At 39.0% G+C, this 18,062-nt stretch overlaps 3 protein-coding genes across 4 annotated transcripts; 1 reads left to right on the forward strand and 2 right to left on the reverse strand.

Annotated features, from left to right (window-relative positions):
* The first annotated feature begins 388 nt into the window (after nt 1-388).
* Nucleotides 389-6,271, forward strand: LOC110068327 (uncharacterized protein KIAA1143 homolog). Of its 2 annotated transcripts, XM_020775703.2 has the most exons (3): nt 389-679; nt 4,175-4,414; nt 5,013-6,271. In XM_020775703.2, exons 1-2 carry the CDS (start codon nt 430-432, stop codon nt 4,384-4,386), a joined length of 462 nt encoding a protein of 153 aa, XP_020631362.1. In that variant the 5' UTR covers nt 389-429; the 3' UTR covers nt 4,387-4,414; nt 5,013-6,271. The 2 variants fall into 2 exon arrangements, with proteins under 2 accessions (XP_020631362.1, XP_089154350.1); XM_089298224.1 differs by lacking the exon at nt 5,013-6,271 and having other exon boundaries at nt 4,175-4,979.
* Nucleotides 5,462-8,438, reverse strand: LOC149106886 (uncharacterized). The gene has a single exon (XM_089298223.1). The coding sequence runs from the start codon at nt 7,947-7,949 to the stop codon at nt 6,954-6,956; it is 996 nt and encodes a 331-aa protein (XP_089154349.1). The 5' UTR covers nt 7,950-8,438; the 3' UTR covers nt 5,462-6,953.
* Nucleotides 8,439-10,891: 2,453 nt separating this feature from the next.
* On the reverse strand, nt 10,892-13,642 carry LOC110068330 (galanin receptor type 1-like). Its single transcript, XM_020775704.2, has one exon. It carries the CDS (start codon nt 13,223-13,225, stop codon nt 12,056-12,058), a length of 1,170 nt encoding a protein of 389 aa, XP_020631363.1. The 5' UTR covers nt 13,226-13,642; the 3' UTR covers nt 10,892-12,055.
* Between the last annotated feature and the right edge of the window lie 4,420 nt (nt 13,643-18,062).

Genomic DNA, 18,062 nt, shown 5'->3' on the forward strand with positions numbered 1-18,062 from the left:
CTTTGGTTGTTTATCACATTTTTCCAAAACGAAGACAACTTTAAAGGTGATTATGCGAAGAATTTCTCGGAAGAAAACTCGTCTCGCTTTCCTGACATGCTTCATTCTTCACAAGGTAAACAACGCGCCAACGCGAGCCAAATTTTCCCGCCTTCCTTAGACCACGGGTTCGTTCAGAACAAACTGAAACGTACTCATTATGAAGAATCCATTCGCTCTTGTTGGATAAAACGAGGATACGAGGTTATTATTCGGCAATTAATTACAACAGACTCTGCGTTACGAGCCTCGCTTGCTGTTAAAAAAATATATATTTCACCTCGCATCCAACATGAACTACAGAACAAAATGACGGCATTTTGCCGCAGTCTTTGTTGGCAGCGGAAACATTTCCAACGTTAAAGGCCTGGTAACAAGATTATTTTCAATATGGCGGGCAGAAATGTGTCTTACTTGAAGCCAAAAACGCCTTCTTTTATTGCAAAATTCAAGGAAAAGGTTGGGTATCAAGAATCAGCCACAGTTGAAACAAAATTTGAAGAGGGTGAATCGTCTAAACTAGATGATAGAGAGCATGAAGACGAGAAACCCACGGTAGTATTGGGATGTAATGTTAGTGAAGCCGAGGCTGATGCTTTCATAACACGGTTAAAGGCAGAGGAAGACGCAAACGAAGAAGGTAATTTGTTGAAGACTTCTATGTACTTCATCCTTAAAGTTTTGAGACCTTAGTTATCCAGAGTAATTGTCAAGACGTTCTGTGGGATAATTGTACGTTACAGACCCTTAAGTTTAATGATATATTTGGAAGCGCCAGTATCATCTTAGTGAAAGAAGTCAGGCCGGGCCCCCGGTGTAGAGGGTGGGGGGGGGGGGTGAGTGGTGGAGGCGAACTCTCAGATGAAAAGGTCAGGGGTGCCCATCGGAAAATTTGAGTTAAACCCCTACAGGAGACCATTCTGGGCATGGCTCGAGCTTTATTTGACCTGTAAAAGGTGCCGCTTAAAATGGAAAAGGCATGATTTCCAGCCGCTGTCCAGGAAAAGAGCCCCTACCAGTAGACCAGACTCGAGATACTGGCAGAAATTGAGCCAAAAAACAAAAATAAGAACATTCTCATTATCATTGTTTCTTTGAGTGCACCCCAAAAAGATACTTTGACAGCTGAAAATAGTGGCGTTTCGTCATGAACACCCTTAACCAGAATCCTTGATTTATACCCCTAAGTGAGACGACAAGCATCCCCCAACTTTTCATATGGGAGTTCTCCCCACTGGGGGGTGGGAGGGGGGCTGGCTAGACAACTTGGCCGTGCCATCTTCAGAATAACCGTCAAACCTTTTATTAGCAGTGGACCTTTTAAAACCCACTTTCAGTGTTACGTGCATAGGTGACATCTTTCGACATGTCATCTTTCTATGTAACTTGGCCAATGTCAAAAATGTAAGCACAACTGACTTCTTTATGGTGAAATTTGAATTTTACTGATGAAAGATGGATTTATTTGACATCAAAGTAAGGTTAGCAGTATCAAGAAGTCATTCCAGGAGAAATAAATCAACGGTTTTGAATGTTTACACCTTGCAAATATTAAAAGCGGTATTGGCCCAGTTCTACCAGAAGTCAGTATTGAGAGCAGATCAACCACATTAAAATCGTTTGAATTATCTGATAAACCGGGAAACATGCAAAGTCGGCAATATTCTTCAGCCATTTGAGTTCAGTAAGTATTGTTTATTTGTCATTTCTTCTGCTAATAATTGCAAAAATTCCTAGTTTCATAGTTAAATGGTCTTTCAGCCATTTTCATAGCATGTCAAAAGATAGTCGAATGATGTCGCCTATACACATAGCACTGAAAGTGGGTGTAATATCCAGCAATCAGTTGGCCTTGATCCTGGAAATTTACTTATAAGTGGTTGACTCAGATAAAACAAACAAACAAACAAACAGGACCTGGCCCATTGTCAACTTTTGGCTGACAGAAAACCATTCTCAGTATTTTTCTTGGCATGCCATATAACCTGGCCTACCATAAAATCCCATGTTAAAGCCCCCCCCCCCCCAGTTATAAGCTCCCCCCCCCGATATAAGCCCTTCTATTTGCTAACAAAGATATTCCAGATATAAGCCCGTCTAATGTGTAAGTGCGTTCCTTTTGCCCTTCATCATCATCATCATCATCATCTTTATTTAAAAACATGGTAAATACATCAGGCATTAACAATTTAATAGATAAGCTACAACTTATTATGAAAGACTATGTATACAGATTAATCTTCTATAATTTAAAATATTGCTAGCTATTAAAGAAAAGTAAACTAAATTAAAGCCTGTTTTTCATGAATGCTGTGTCGGAATTAATTAACAATCATTGGAAATTAGTCAGAGATGTTGCTTACCTAGCAGTTGAGGGTAGACTGTTTCAGAGGACTGCACCACTATAGCCAAAGCTATTTTTGTCATGGCTAGTACATGGCAAGGGAATAGCAAGCTTATTATCAGAATTGCGCAAATGGTAAGAAGAAATCACATCACTCCACTGAATGAATTTCGAGGACAAATAATTGGGTGCGAGGCCACTTAAGGACTTATAGACCATCTCAACCTTTAGTTTTTGATGTTGAGTTTCTAAATTGTCCCAGCCTAATTCTTTAAATAGTTAGTTGACGTCAGCATCATAACAGTTACCCCAAACAACAGTACAATAGTCGAAGTGCGATTGAACTAACCCGTGATAGATGTTATGTAGAGTTGCAGGAGGAACACAGTGACTTATTCATTTAATAGATCCAATACCAGAAGAGATTTTTTTAGATATAGCATTGATATGATTACTCCATGTTAAATTTTCGTCAATTAATACACCAAGAGACTTGGTAAAATTGACTCTGTTTAATTGTGTACCATTAATTTCCAAGTCTGGGAGAATGGATAGACTGTTCAATTTATGTCTTGATCCAATTAACATAAATTCAGTTTCTGTCATGTTAAGAGTCAATTTATTGGCAATGAACCAATGGTTTATATTTGACAAGTCCTGTTTTAAAGAAGCCTCAATGGAGCAGATGTCGTTGTCAGCATATGTTAGTTTGACGTTTCTTTACAAACATCAAAATTTTTAATCGAAAGTTATAGGCTAATAGGCTAATAGGGTAATAATGCGGTAATAGCGCTAAATGTAATGGTATGTTAGCTTTAATTTGTTTCTCAGATATGTTTTATCTCGTCGTTCTGAAACTTTTTATTCTACTTATATGCCCCCCCCCCCTCCCCTTCCCAGATGTAAGCCCCCCTGTTTATAAGCCCACCCAAAACCAAATGAAGTTATATAAGCCCAGGGCTTTAACATGGGATTTTACAGTATATGCCCGGCCTATATCAATAATGTAAGCACAACAGATTTCTTTACAGTCCAACATGAATTTAACATCAAACTGAGGTTCCAGAAGTAACAAGAAGTCATTCTGTGAGAGATAAATCAAAGTGCTTTCAATGTTTACACCTTGCAAATCAAGTCGTAGTGGCCCAGTTCAGCTGGAAGTCACTTTTTAGGGCTGATCAACTACACTTTATTTGAATTATCCTGTTAATCAGGAAACACGTAAGGTCCACAATCTTCTTCAGCGAATTGAGTTCAGAAGTTATCATTTATTTGTCATTTCTTCCACTAATAATTGGACAACTTGCCAGTTTCATAGTTTAAAAGGGTCCTCCAGCCAGTTACAACAATCTATGTCAAAAGATGACATGTCAAAGATGATCGCTATTCTCTATTATGCTTATAACACTGAATTGCAGGTGTAATTTTGCTATCTGATTGTTGCATATCAACTCAAGAGCACAATTCATAGTAAGGGCATTCAAACCATGAACACTTGACATTTTTTGTATATTTTTTTTGGTGACCATAGAATTGAGGCTTTTGATATAATGTATAAGACTAGCATTTTTACAGTATAAAAATACAAAATACTCTTGTTAACAAGAAGAACCCTTATTCAATAATTAATAGAAAATGTACTAAAATTGTGTTCACACTTTCAGTGACCTCACTGTACCTTAACTGTACCTTAGACTGGGGTTTCTCTCTGAGTATAAAGGTTGAATACTGTTAGTTGAATCTGAAAGTAAAGGGGGGGAAAATCATGTTGTTTTTCTTTGTGTTTAACAGAGGAGAAGAGAAAAGATGCAGGGAGAAAAGACAGCACTGAAGACGCAGGCAAAATTGTTTTTAAGAAGCCATCTAAGAGGAAATCAGATGACAGTGAAAAGGACTTAAATTCTAACGCAGATGATAGAAAGAAATCCAAACCTACAAGTACTATGAAAAGTGTCAAGAATAAGAGCCTGCTATCATTTGATGAAGAAGAGGATGAAGACTAACAAAACTAAAACGCTGTATAGTAAAAAGGTGAAAATTGCTGATGTAGTAACATTTGACAGTAGCTGCACAAAAAGACAGAGACGATATAAGACTTGCCCAGGGCAAGCAAAATTTGAGTGCTACTTGTCCAAAGGGCAAGCTGGATTTCATGTCTTTTTCAAGCCTTTCAATCAAAAATTATTAGTTAATTATTTTTCCGCCCAATCAGCATTTAACAAGTGCATATGGACTGAACAGAATGCTCTCGTGGTAGGTCTAGTTTCTTAATTTGTGTTGGACATTGCCATGACAGAAAGATGTCATTGTCTCACACACAATACTACATCCCGGTTTACGTGATGTTGTTGCAGGATATTTTTCTTATCAAAGTCCTGTTAGCTAACTTCAATCATAAGTTTGACTGTATTATTCATACACAGTAAACAAAGAGTAACAAAACAGTAACAAAGAGCTTTCGAAATGTAACTGCCGACATCACTCATACAATAGCTTGTGCAACTTTTTCGAGCCATTTGGTTCCACCTTACTATATCAAGTAAAAGATCTTTGCATCTTTACAGGTGTAAAAAATGACACATTTCCTCTAAAACAAGAGAGTTTGTCTTTTGTCTTTTGTCCTAAACAGGGTCTTCAAGTATAGGCCATGGTTCTTACTTTGGTGAGATTACACAAGTTTGCCAAAAAATTGGTCGATATCAAGTCAGTAACATGAAGGCCGATATCAAGTCAGTGACTTGACATGGCAGGAAATACGGAAAGTAAAGGAGACTTGGTTAGTTGGTAATACTAGACTGCACTATAGTATACTGTACAAGGCAGGGAAAAGAGAGAGAGCCTGGCATCGAGTTTGGTTTCATCCCTAATGAGGACAAACCAAGTGCTTTTACTCGCCTTGATGTTAGCTACAAAAGAGAGTGTAACAGCTTCTTGCGAGACTAAAAACTAAGTTTCTGGTAGGATGAAAATTTGGAAAACAATTTAGAGGTTTAATTACTTTAAAACATTTAAAATCAATTGTAGCAAATCACGTGATGTGTTTCTGTCAAACCATCCTCAAGCAAACACTCAGCTACATTGCAATCAAGGGTGCTTTCTTTATATAAGTAAATTGTTTAGTGAAAAAGTATTTTAACATAAAAGATTTCATGTTCACAAAGTTAAAAGCCCTGAGCTCGCTATTTTCGATTTTATTCGCCCTCAGGACAGGTTACTTTCGAAAGTTAAAAGCCCTGAGCTTGCGAGTTTTTATTTTGGTCGCCCTTAGGGGCCGTTACTTTCGAAAGACAGTAAAAACCTGGTAAAGAAAGGCACAAATCTCGGTTACAAAATCAAAACACTTAATATTACAAACCGTACATAGAACTGATAGGATCTCAAAGAAAGGAACCAAATCATTGTTGTTCTGTCTTCAACGAAAAAAAAATGAAAGCATTTTAAAAATGAAAGCTCGGCCCAGTCTGTTCACAGACACTCTATTTTGCTTTGAGTTCGTCGAGGTCGTAAGTAAAAGTATTAACCGCAGGAATCTGCATTAAAAGCCCGAACGCAAGGAGGTGCCCCTGGGGAAAGAAAACAATAGAGGGTCTGTGGACTTCTTTTGAGAAACTGAATTCCTCGTTTCTCCAGAAACGGAAAATTCCCATTGGCATTATGGAAATTAACATGCCATCAGCTTATCAAAGATCCATCACGCTCTCGAAGAAAAATAACTCGTAGCAATAGAAATAAACGCTGTGGACAGACTAAGCTTGGCTTTAATCGGGGCTTTTTTAAAAGATTATTTCTACCTTTCCTTCTGGTAAGGTTATTATTTCTTTATAATATTAAGCTGAAAACCTGGTTTACATCATTTTGAAATGAATAAAGTCCCCTTTCATTGTCCGATTTTATTGCAAAAAAAGTCACGCCCTTATGCTTCCACGACGGCACTGGAATCTCATGTAAAAGGAATTTTACAAGTTTGTTGATTAACGTTAGCTTCCGCAAAGAGCTCATGTACAACCGATAAAAGATTGCCACTGAGAAAAACTGCTATTGGCACTGCGTTCACAATGGCGACTAAGATATGCCTCTTCCACTGTCTTCGCCAAACGGCCATGACAGACATATTCTGATAGCGAGTCTCTATCGCAAGAGACGCGCTGTTGAAAAACCACTCAATTAAAAGCGGGACTGAAGTATGAATAGCAAAAGAATGCACCAAGTTTACGAATGAACTGTTCTCGAGATAAGTCCATTGATACAGGTATAAAACACCGTTAACAGATATTATAGCCGCGGACTCGGACAACATGCTCAGAATAGCGATATCAGCCATTAGTCTCTCACGGCGAGGAGTACGAAAACTTCCCCAAGGAGCTGACTTCCTATGCCAAAGCAGATGACAAATGTGATCTATCACAACCATGGTACTACGTTCTATGACCTCTGCAGCGCCGTGAATTATTCCAAGAACAACGATTGAATGCAAACTTCCAAGATCCGCTTGTAAAACTCGAAAAACAACCGCTGACCCATAATATAGCGGTGCCAATAAGACATAGGAATAACCAGGATGAGTAATGTTTCATAACCGCTGAGCGCAAATTCGCGACGCTAGTTTAAGCAAAACTCCTGTTAGAGGCGCAAACAGAGCGATAATAAGTTTACCTTCTTTGCTTCGTTTGATATACGCTGGATAAATAAAATGAGTGAAAATAAGGGTTAGAATGAATGTTAGATAACCTGACGCTGACAATTGGAGGAACAAAAATATTTTCCGTTTTACTAACCGTGTACAGAATTGTTTTGTTAAAATATAGACTTGAAAACCGAAGCTGGCAAGAAAGAGAACGTTTGTTGGAATCTTTTGCAATACGGAAAGTTTGGAGTAAGATATCCCCAGGGCCTGAACCGTTACACGATATCCTGCGTCTAAACAGTAGAAAAGGCAGTAAGAAAGAAACAGCTTCATCTTCAGCCCTTTCAACTGATACATGCGAAAAAGGAGCAGCGCAGTCGCAAAGAACCAGTTGTAGAGAACAATGTAAGCTATTACAGTCGAGAGAGTTCTCATCCACTGCACTCGCTCTGGGATTAATGTCCGGTTTGGCGGAGAAAATTCGCAAAGGTTGACAGTTTTATAACATAGGTAGGAGACCAGCATGTATATTGTGCCTGTAATGATAGCAGACAGCAGTGAAATCAAACCTCCAAAGTACATTGATTTGCAAACTGTGCAGCAAACGGAAGGTCGAAGTCGCTTCCAAGCTGTTCCTCGATCAACTTCCTCACGGTCTGCCGTTGCTTCGTTCTCCACTACTGAACACGCATTTGTAACCCGCACATCAAGACTGCTTGCCGCTAAATAACATGTGTTAGTGATTTCTCTGTCGCTGTATTCCTTGTAAATAAACTCATCAACAGGGTGATGATACCACTCTAGACCCGTGCTCTCTAAAGGGCTGTATCCAAAAGATTCAGCCGTATATTCGGGCTCTTCTGGATTATAATGGTCTGTCACACTTCGCGTAAAACTGAACATAACATGTCCAAGAACCTCGAGAAAAGTACGGCTAGCCATTTCACTTGCTCTTCAAATGAATCCAACAACTGTATTCAGCAGTGATTTAAAGAACGTCAGTAGAGACTGCTGGCAACTGAAATCTCGTCACAGATGGGAAAAATGAAAACACCTCCTTGTTTCGGAGAATTTATTCGTAACCGGACCACCTCGAGCGTATAGGAACCATTAGAAACCAAAATATCTCGTTAAGTAATCGACTTACTGACTGCTAGGGATATATTGTCTTACCTATTTAGAAACTATGTTATCACAATGTTCTTCAGAAATAGATAAGACTGATTTCAGTAAAACTCGACTCGCAAAATAATTCACATCAAGGGCATTTTGAATCTTCACTTCTCTTTCGAGTTTAATTGGGTTTGGTTCCTATTGTTTTGTCGACGTCAAAACCGAAAGGTTTAACTGAAGTTTCTAGCCATTGAAAGCTTTCTGAAAAGTCATCGCACAACAAAGTTATTAGCTGTCAACCAGTCACTGTATTAGCCAATCAGAAATCGAAACAAAAAATCTCGTCATGTTTGAAATGGGAAACAATGTGGATGGTATCCTGTGGATACACTTTGTATTTGTTCAGCTCTGTAAATTTGTGGTTTCTAAGGGCCGATTTACACGGTACGACTTTGACGCATGCGACAAGCTTACGACAGGCCTACGACATGACTTAGGACCATTTACATGCGCACGACATTATCAATTACAAAATTAAATATGCAAAAGTTTGCACCGGGATATACGGAGCGAAAGTTCTAACAAACGGTGAACAAATATTTGAGCTGTCCTGCGCTTTGAAAAAACTCTCTAACGAGATGTTTTTCGCTTTAATCCGTTCAGTACTTTTCGAGAAAAGACTTCATGTGAATCAGTCGACAACAACTTCGTCCGCCATTTTGACGAAAGAAAACTTCTCCTTCGTCCCCTACTCAGTAGAAATTTGTCGCAACACGTGATTTTCTATCGATTTCGGCTACGATTGTCGCAGCGTTTTAAAACATGTTTTAAAATCCTACCACAATTTTTTTGACGTACACAACAGTCGTAAGCGAGTTGTAGGTTTGATTTTTTCGAGACAATTCATGTCGTAGGTCTGTCGTAAACTTGTCGCATGCGACAAAGTCGTACCATGTGAATCGGCCCCGTAACAGAACCATAATCACGGCACTACAAGTCCTGGTTGATCATTTATGATCAAGTTTTTTGTTTTCACCCTTGTTTTAGCGATATTCTTGCAAGATTTTACACAGCACACTCAATAAATGTTTACTCTATTCTGAATGGTGGAGAGCAGTACAATTAACGGTGCTTATTTTAAGGTGGCTCAAAACAGTTTCCAGTGCATAGATTCAGATGGGTCGTTATACCCACTCTTTGTCACTTTAGGAGCTTATAATTCAAAAACGGCACGGTGAAATTTTATTATATCATCAAATTTTGATAAGCATGATAAGACACAACTTTTAGCAAAGTTTGACAAATTTCTGTACATAGGGTTCAGAGCCACCTTAAACTTTCAAAACTTTAAGGTGGCTCTGCACTTTATGACCAGATTTTTTTCAAAATTTGCTAAAAGCTGCGTCTTGTCATACTTATCAAAAGTTGATAATATAAAAAAATTTCACCGCGCCGTTTTTGAGTTATAGCCCCTCAAGCTTTAATTAAGGGTGTTTTCAGCGGGTCACACTGTTGCTATAGTAACCTATTGTATCACAAAAATGATAACAACGTGTTTACCAATGATTGGGCAGTTTTTTGATACCATAATTGTAACATCAAGTGATAAAGAGTGGTTATTATTATATGGAGAAGAGTGTTTTACTGGGAACTAAACCACTCGTAGATTCCATACGCCACTTCATCCGGGACCCGAGTGGCGTATTTTCCGTATGTCACCTTTTTGAGTGTCGTATCGTTCAATGACGTCACGATTCCCGCCTTTTGCTTTTGCTGAAAAATAAAAAGTTTTTTAACTTATGGCTGAGCTAAATTAATGGAAGAAATTTTGTAAGGACTGTCACTTTCCAATGCGCTCACTGGTGGTCGCAATAGGCCATTTTACAGTTTGCGCTTTGTTAGCTGGGGCCCGTTTATCGAAAGCCCCGGAACCTTTTCGGGCCCGAAAAGCCATTTTTAGTTAATCGGTATTTAAAGACAGGCAGGTGTATACAACTGAAAGTTCTTGTATGAAGAGAACCTCTGTTCGTATGAAGAACATGTGAATAAAACAGCGCTGAAGTCATAAAGTTTGAGATTTTGCTACGGCTTTTCGGGTGCGAAAACTTTTCGGGACCTTCGAGAAACGGACCCCTGGCCTATGAAAACAAGCGAGGCTGGAGGTGACCTTGCTTTGATACAGACCTCTCTGCTTTTCTCATTTAAATGTCAATTAATTAGCTTAAGAACAACTTGATTTACACAAGAAAAATAGTGAGGTCTGTATCAAAACAAAGTCACCTGCAGCCTCGCTGCCATTCAAAAGCCAGGTCACTAAGCAGAGAACTGTAAAAGAGTCTATTATTACTGATAACAATTTACAATGCAATGTAGAGTTTCTGGACTGATAATGTAATGGGAAAAAGAATGAAAATGCTTTTTCTTTGTATTGTTTTGCCTTTCGTTTTGTTTTTTCTTTTTTCAGGGTACGAATCTAAAAACTTTACAAAAAACTTTTGAGTGAAGTATCGTTTTGGTACGTTTTGTTTCACGGCTTGAGGTTTGAAAACTTAACGAAGACGACTTCAGTTCGCAGTTTTGTTTTCTCATCTCGATCCAGAAAGTTCAACCTCTTTTATCTGAGATGTTAGTCAACTACTTGGCCATAACATAATTCCCCAATTCGCCCCAAGCAAGTTCAATAAATTATTTAATGTAATATAATAGATCTTTGAAAACTCCGCTGCATGATAAATTAATGCGTCTTTGTGATCAACCATCTCAGTGAAAAGTTTGAAGAATTTAGTTTCGTTTAATTTTGTTCTCCATTTCTAAAAATGACAATCTTTAATTATTTCCACATATATCATATCTAAAATCTTATCCATTATTAATTAAACTATCGTTTAATTAGTTTCCAAGATCCTCTCAGTCATTTCTATGTTTTCAGAAAGTCGTAAATGCCCCTCGGTAGTGCCAGCTTCAGACGATGTGTCTAACCCGTAGAATGCCCGACAAATTGTTTTTCACGGGTGGGGGAATCGCTCTTGCAACTCACTCCCCGTTTTCTTTGCTTAATTGCCATTACTGGCTACAAGTCTGACAGATTAGCTAGGTAATTTTCAGGGAGAATGCACAAGTCGTTAAGCAGAGTTTTAAAGAAGATCAGATCGAGTAAGGTAAAGTAAAAAAAAAGGAGAGTAGTTCATGCTTCTGTGTATAGATATAGCATTATTTTTAAACACAGTAAAATTCCTTTACCTAATTACAATCATACATTGATTTCTAACTAACTACCAACCAAAATTACAGTTATAAAAGGAAGCCGGAAAACTAAATAATAAAAAGTTGCTTTTAGAGGACGCTTTGTATAAAATTTACTCAAACGTCTATTAAAAACGACGATGACGTCACGAGAAAAATAGTCAACAGAGTTCCCTTGAGATGTACAATATCCTACAGGACTTGCATATGATTTATTTCAAAGAAAGCAAGCACTTAAACTAGCTTTAAAGTTATGGCGAACCTTCGAAGCTTAAGTGCGTATTGTTTTCTATTATGTTTATACATGAGTGTGATTAAGTGGCATTACTTATTTATAAGGGTTTTTCTACTTATGTCAAATCAGATGTTAGTTTTGTCAAGTAATTTGTTTTTGTATACAAATTCATTTTTCAAAAAATCGCCTCCAGCCCATAGGAAATGAATTTATCAATTTCCGAGTTTCTGTTTTGGTTAGCACTATTTTTTTCCATGATGGGATAAAAAATGTCTTTTGCCAAAACTCTGATCGTCTCGAAAAGTTACATTTTAAAAATTAGACAGTTACTGTATTGATTCAGAAGGAGTCTTAAAGAACGCGCCTAAAAAATAAATCGATTTTTTTAAAATGAAGATCAAGAATCCATGCAAATCTTTCCGTGCGCGATTGTAGTTTTCCGTTAACCGATAGATGCCTAGCTCAATCGGGAACAAACGCCTTGACTAGATGAGTAATGCCGCCGGGACTGATTTCCTGTAGTATTCCTGCACATTATTCGCATCAGTTGACGGCGGAAGTCGAGCCTAATCATCGAGTATATCACTGGATTTGCAGATGAATTTATAATAGTGCAAACTACGACGGCGAAAAACAAGTTGTTGTAAAATTTTTGGCTGGCAATAGCTGGCCAAGATACAACACACAAGCGAAGAACAGCAAGGGGAAGCATGAACAAAGTAAACACCACAACAACTGGAGTTAAAATTCTCTTAGCGCGTATGTTTTGCACGAGACGAATAGCGTGCTTTCTACTTGTGATGGCGCTGCAGTCATTGAGATTCGCTGCTTCGTTTTCTTTTTCATCGCTTTTCATGGTCTTAATAAATTTACTGCTTTCATTAAGCTTTAGTGATATAGCTAGGAATGTCCAAGATATAACAACAAGTGGAAGTATGTACGACAGCAAAGTGAGACAAGCGACGTAAACTCGCGCTAACACAAGGTCCTTATCCCAAGCAGGCCACACTGGGCCACAGAATGTTCCTCCGCCGGGCACCTTTTGGTAATCAACAATAAAATACAGTGGAAAAGCAAACATCACAAACGACACCATCCATGTACAAGTAGCAACGATCCCAGCTCTCTTTAAGGAAGCCCGCTTCTTCGCATCGTGTAATTTTGGATTTCTGGCCGCTATTTTCCGATATCGCTCTATAGCAGTAATTGCTATAAACCACACGGAAGCACCGTGGAATATCTCGGTAAAAGGTTGAAGATAAAGGCAAACAAACTTGCCAAAAGGCCAGCCAAAGGGAGCTCTCTCCCGTGCAGCCCCCATTGGAAATGTAAACAGCAAATAGCCCAGATCCGCTATCGCCAAGTTTATCAAAAAGAAGTCAGTAATACGAGTTTTCTTTCCCCTGAGTTTTGTTAAGATTACAATCACTAGAAGGTTGCCGATTACTCCGAACAGAGCACACGTGGTATAAATTGATAGTTTTGCCGCTTCAACGGGTACAGAGTCCTCTGCCAAGTTAGCGCTGCTCGTTGTCTCAGAAACGAGTAAAGTTGAAGAAATCTCCAAGGAGTCATTGCTTGGACGGCAAGTTGAGAGATTTTTGATTTCGTTTTTACAGAGAGCCATCGTGAAAATGACTTCTATTTTATAGTGGCTTGTATATTGTGGTGAAGCGAAGACAAAAGAGTTCACGAAGCCAACTTTCCGGGAAAATCCGACGTAATCCCGCAACCAGCCTCCTGCAGCTTAATGGCGAGGTATTACCTTCAATGCTTTTGACAGATGTTCCAGTTTCAAACTACGTTTTTCAAGATGCTCTGCATTTTCACTACATCTGCTGCGAAATGATTCGAAACTTAATTTGAAATCTTTTGTTTAAGTCCACCATCAAGGCGCCATGACGTCACGTGCAAACTCAAAATTTGAATAACTCAGTACTTTCTGGCATTGTCATTAATTTGAAGAATTGAGAGTTTTGTTGCGCAGTTACCACGGCATGTTATGAGCCAGTAGATCGATGTCGCTGTCTCCATCGATGTCATTTTGCGCGAATTATATACTGCTCAGCCTTTGAACTGAATTTACATGATGTTTATACCATGCTGGGTCCAGGTGTATTAGGACGTTTGTCGGCGTGTCGCAAGAACTTGATTAATCGATGCAGCTAGTTCTTTTGAAATTCTAAGCCTTTACCTGTCTAGGAGCGAATGAATGATGACTGACATGTAGTTACCTCAGTGAAATTGTCAACCGTGAAAGGCATGTCGAAAACAAGTCCTATCTAGCTAAGTCTCAAACGCAGAAATGTTCTGATAGTTTATTTGAACTTCTCGGCTGGTTGTTTTCTTGCTTCGGATGCGCTTCTCAAAGGAATATTAAGCATCTTCTGATTATAACTGGAACGGCCCCCTATAGAAGGCTTGTTTTGTATTTCATGTTATCATGCACAGCAGTATGCTCAGAGAATTGACTAATGTCATTTAACCACCGCTGCGCATGAAGTGAGAAAAAAAGAACAAAAAATAAACAAAAACTGTCCCAATATCAGATGTTTCAGTTTAAAAGAGTTTTACCATGTGGTATAGTTGGATGAGATTAAACAATTTTCAGACGCTAAATCTATTTCAAATACAAGGCCAAACTGATTAGTTCCCCTTCTCAAGCGAATCAGAAAACCTTTTTTGAGGTAGTAGATACCGTTGCGGGTATCTACTACCTTAAGAAGGAAAAAATTAATTAGAATTTTGCGGTATTAAATTTTATATTGTATACTAATGCAAGAGACAATGATCTCATAATAATGATCGTTTTTCTACCCGTAGCAGTTAAAAAAAAAAGAACCGAGACACTAAGTAAAGTTTAATGAAGAATTACAAAGCTAGAGGAACCATTGTGATAAATTTGGTATTTAAATTTTTGCCAGCTGTTTTCTTTTTGTTTGGAAAAGAAAACTTTTTTGTTAAGCATGTGTCCATGGCGAACGATGGCTTGAGAAAGTTATCTATTCAAAGCCAGTGAGAAAACTTTCACGATTTATAGCCATGTGAAGCAGGCACATTGACCTCCTTAGATTTGTAGACCGCAAGCAACGTCTCTAGAACTGGAGGTGTTAGGAGAACTTGCACGTATGGCTTAGAAAGTTGTCCGAATCATGGACACTAAAATTTTAATAGGCAGAGTTATTTCACTGATTAACGATCGAGTAAACATGCCGCCTAGTGATGACAATCGCAAATCGACTCGTCATATCAGTATCGAAAACGTATACACTTTCCATAGTGGTGACATTTGAAAATGGAGCCTTATCCTAATTAGCGTGAACAACGAGGCTTTCAATCTCGTTCCTAGAGCCTTCGTTACCCTTATCCAGCGGAACGGGAAAACTAACTTCGTTTTCCCGTTCCGCTGGACAAGGGTAACGAGGCTCTGGGAACGAGATTGCGAGGCGAGGGTTGCTGGCGTCATTTGCGCATGAGTAAATGACCGGTTGTGGTAATTTCACCTAGCATATCAACGTTTTCGAGCGTTTTAGTGTGGACGGGAAAAGCACTGCGAAAACAGTAGTGTGAACGGGGAACGGTTTCGGCGAAAACGGACCAGTGAGGAAGCGGACTCGGGGAAGCACTTTTAGAAATTAAGTTTTCAAAAGCTTCGCGTGCCAGCTGGCTCTTGCCACGCAAAGAGCCTGCTCACAGACTATCAAAAACTCACCCTTCGGGGTTTCCATAGCGAAATTCCACACAAATGAAGTAAAAATATTCCAGTTGAACTGCGCTTTGAAAATTCTTTCAAAAGCTAAGTCGTTCGATGGGATATGCAAGGAGATGTTCGAGAGAAGAACTTTTAAACGTCTTAAGTGGAATGGTAAGGGGGCCTAAAATATGGCGATGTTCATGAAAAATTCAATTTCTTGGAAATACAAGACTTTTTAGTCTTGTATTTCCAAGAAATCCTCAAGGGTCTTAAAAGACCCTTGAGGACTTGTCAAAAACGTTTTGAAACGATCTTGCCGAATTTTCTTCTAGATGAGTGTGAAATTTAAGGAAAGTACACAGAGGTATAAGTTTTTTCACGTGGCAACAGCCATAGCAACGACTGTTTACCATAAGAACGTGACCAAAAATGTAGATTAGTTTCAACAGATATGAACGAAACTATTTAGAAAAACTTTTAAAGCATGCACAACTCGATAGGTATAATTAGTTCTGAAAATCTTTGCCTCGAATTGCCATCACAGGCTCATTAATTTCCCTTATGAAAAGGAATGTTTCCCACAACTGCGGTAACGTTTTACAAAATAGACCAACCATTGCACCCCTCCCCCGAGATCCAATCTGCACCCTCCCTCGCTATTTGCGGCTTGTTAAATGCTTAATACTTCGTGTAAGAAACTTAAAGTGCATTTTTCTAAAATGTTTTTTTTTGTACCGACTGACTACTGACTACATTTCTACTTTACAAGGTTTTTGAGGCGTGGGTACACATGAATTTAAGTGAAATTTTAGGAAGTTTAAAGAGGGATTAGAAGGATAAAAAGGGGTTTGGAACACCGCCATTGTCCACTGGGTGAGTATAAAATAAGGTTATTTCCAAATAAAGCCTGTAAAGTGCACTGAAAATAAGAGTTAACTGTCAAAACTTAGGTTCATTGCACCGTGCAGAACAAAACAGAAATTTACACGATATGCTTATTTTATTTGACAGTCAAATCTTGTTTTGTAAAAGAGCAGAAAGTGTTGGCGTCAATACTGTAAAACACTACCTCAAAAGTCTGTGGCTGGTTTCCATAGCAACCATTTTGAGTAAAACTCTCAAAATTTAATTTCTCTTCTTGAGTGCAATAGCACATAATTGATCTCTCTTCACCATATTTAAACAAACGTTTTGGTCCCTTAAGCGTTAAGTTTCAAGAGGGTCTCAATGGGATGGCTTCCTTTGACGGTTGACGGTTAAAAATAGCCAAGTGTCCCATCAGGCCAGAGCCTATCCCGGTTTTGTAGCATGAAGGTCTTTTGACGGTTGACGGTTAATTTTTCGGAATGACGTTTATAACATTTATTCAACTTGAAGCAGCTCATTACCGACCCTACCAGGATTACTCAAAATTCTAGAACTCTTATTGATTTATTTTTTACTTCAAAGCCTGAACTTTATGTATCTGGAGTATTACCGATCGGTTTTTCCGATCACTCGGCCATTTTTGGAATTAGGAAACTTCACAGAATTCCGCTTCCACCGCCAAGGATTGTTGAGGCCAGGAATTATAAACATTACGACCTCGCTTTGTTTTGCGAGGATCTAAACAGCATCCCATGGGATATCTTAGAACTTGACCAAATTCCTAATGATGCGTGGCAGTCATTCAAAGACCTATTTCTCACAGCGGCCGATGAACACGCGCCCGTTGTCACGCGCCGTGTCCGCGGAAGATCCGTGCCATGGCTAACGCCAGAAATAAAAAACCTCATGCACCAGCGTGATCATCAACACAAAAAAGCGATGTCAACAAACAAAGAGCTTCACTGGAGCAACTACAAAAGATTACGTAATGCTGTGAACACAAAAATGCTTAAAGAAAAATGTTGTTATTACTCCAGCCAGCTCTCAAATGATCAAAGCTCGAAAGAAATGTGGCGAGCACTAAACAAGATCTTACCTAAACAAAAGAAATCTGCGTCCGGAGGATCAGAAACAATGTCGGCAACGAACTTTAACAAGTTCTTTTCATCAATTGCAAAGAATCTATGCAGCGTCTTCAAAGACCATACCTTGCCAAGAATTTTAGCCCCCAGAGTTAACAATGACTTTACTCTGCAAGAAGTTAGCGCCAGTTTCGTGCGCCATGAGCTGTCAAAGCTAAAATCATCCAAAGCTACCGGGCTTGACAAAATCCCCGCAAAACTCCTCAAAGACGCATCCTCTGTAATAGCCAAGCCAATCACTTATCTCATAAACCTCATAATTTCGTCTGGCGAAATCCCATCTCAGTGGAAGGAGGCTAAAGTAACTCCCATTTTTAAGGCAGGAAAAAAGGATGACGAGAACAACTATCGTCCGATTTCAGTTCTCCCCCTCGTTTCCATGGTCATGGAACGTGCGGTCCAAGTTCAACTGTTAGCGTTTTTTGAGGTTAACAAAGTTCTATCGGTATATCAATCCGGCTTCCGTAAGAAGCATTCTACCGAAACCGCGGTTGTCCACTTGGTTGATCATATATTAGAACACATGGACAAACAACAGTTGACTGACGCTGCCTTTATTGACTTAAAAAAGGCTTTTGATCTTGTTGACCACAAATGTCTCCTTCACAAGCTAGAGCACTATGGAGTTAGAGGGCACAGTCTCGGCTGGTTCAGAAACTATCTCACCACCCGCTCGCAGCGAGTTCAATATGGAAAGGAGTTATCATCCAACCTTCCTCTCGACTTCGGTGTTCCTCAGGGTTCCTTGTTGGGGCCTCTAT

This window comes from Orbicella faveolata, unplaced genomic scaffold (assembly GCF_042242905.1).
Source record: "Orbicella faveolata isolate gen_17 unplaced genomic scaffold, um_ofav_v1 contig_3, whole genome shotgun sequence".
Classification (NCBI taxonomy): domain Eukaryota; kingdom Metazoa; phylum Cnidaria; class Anthozoa; order Scleractinia; family Merulinidae; genus Orbicella; species Orbicella faveolata.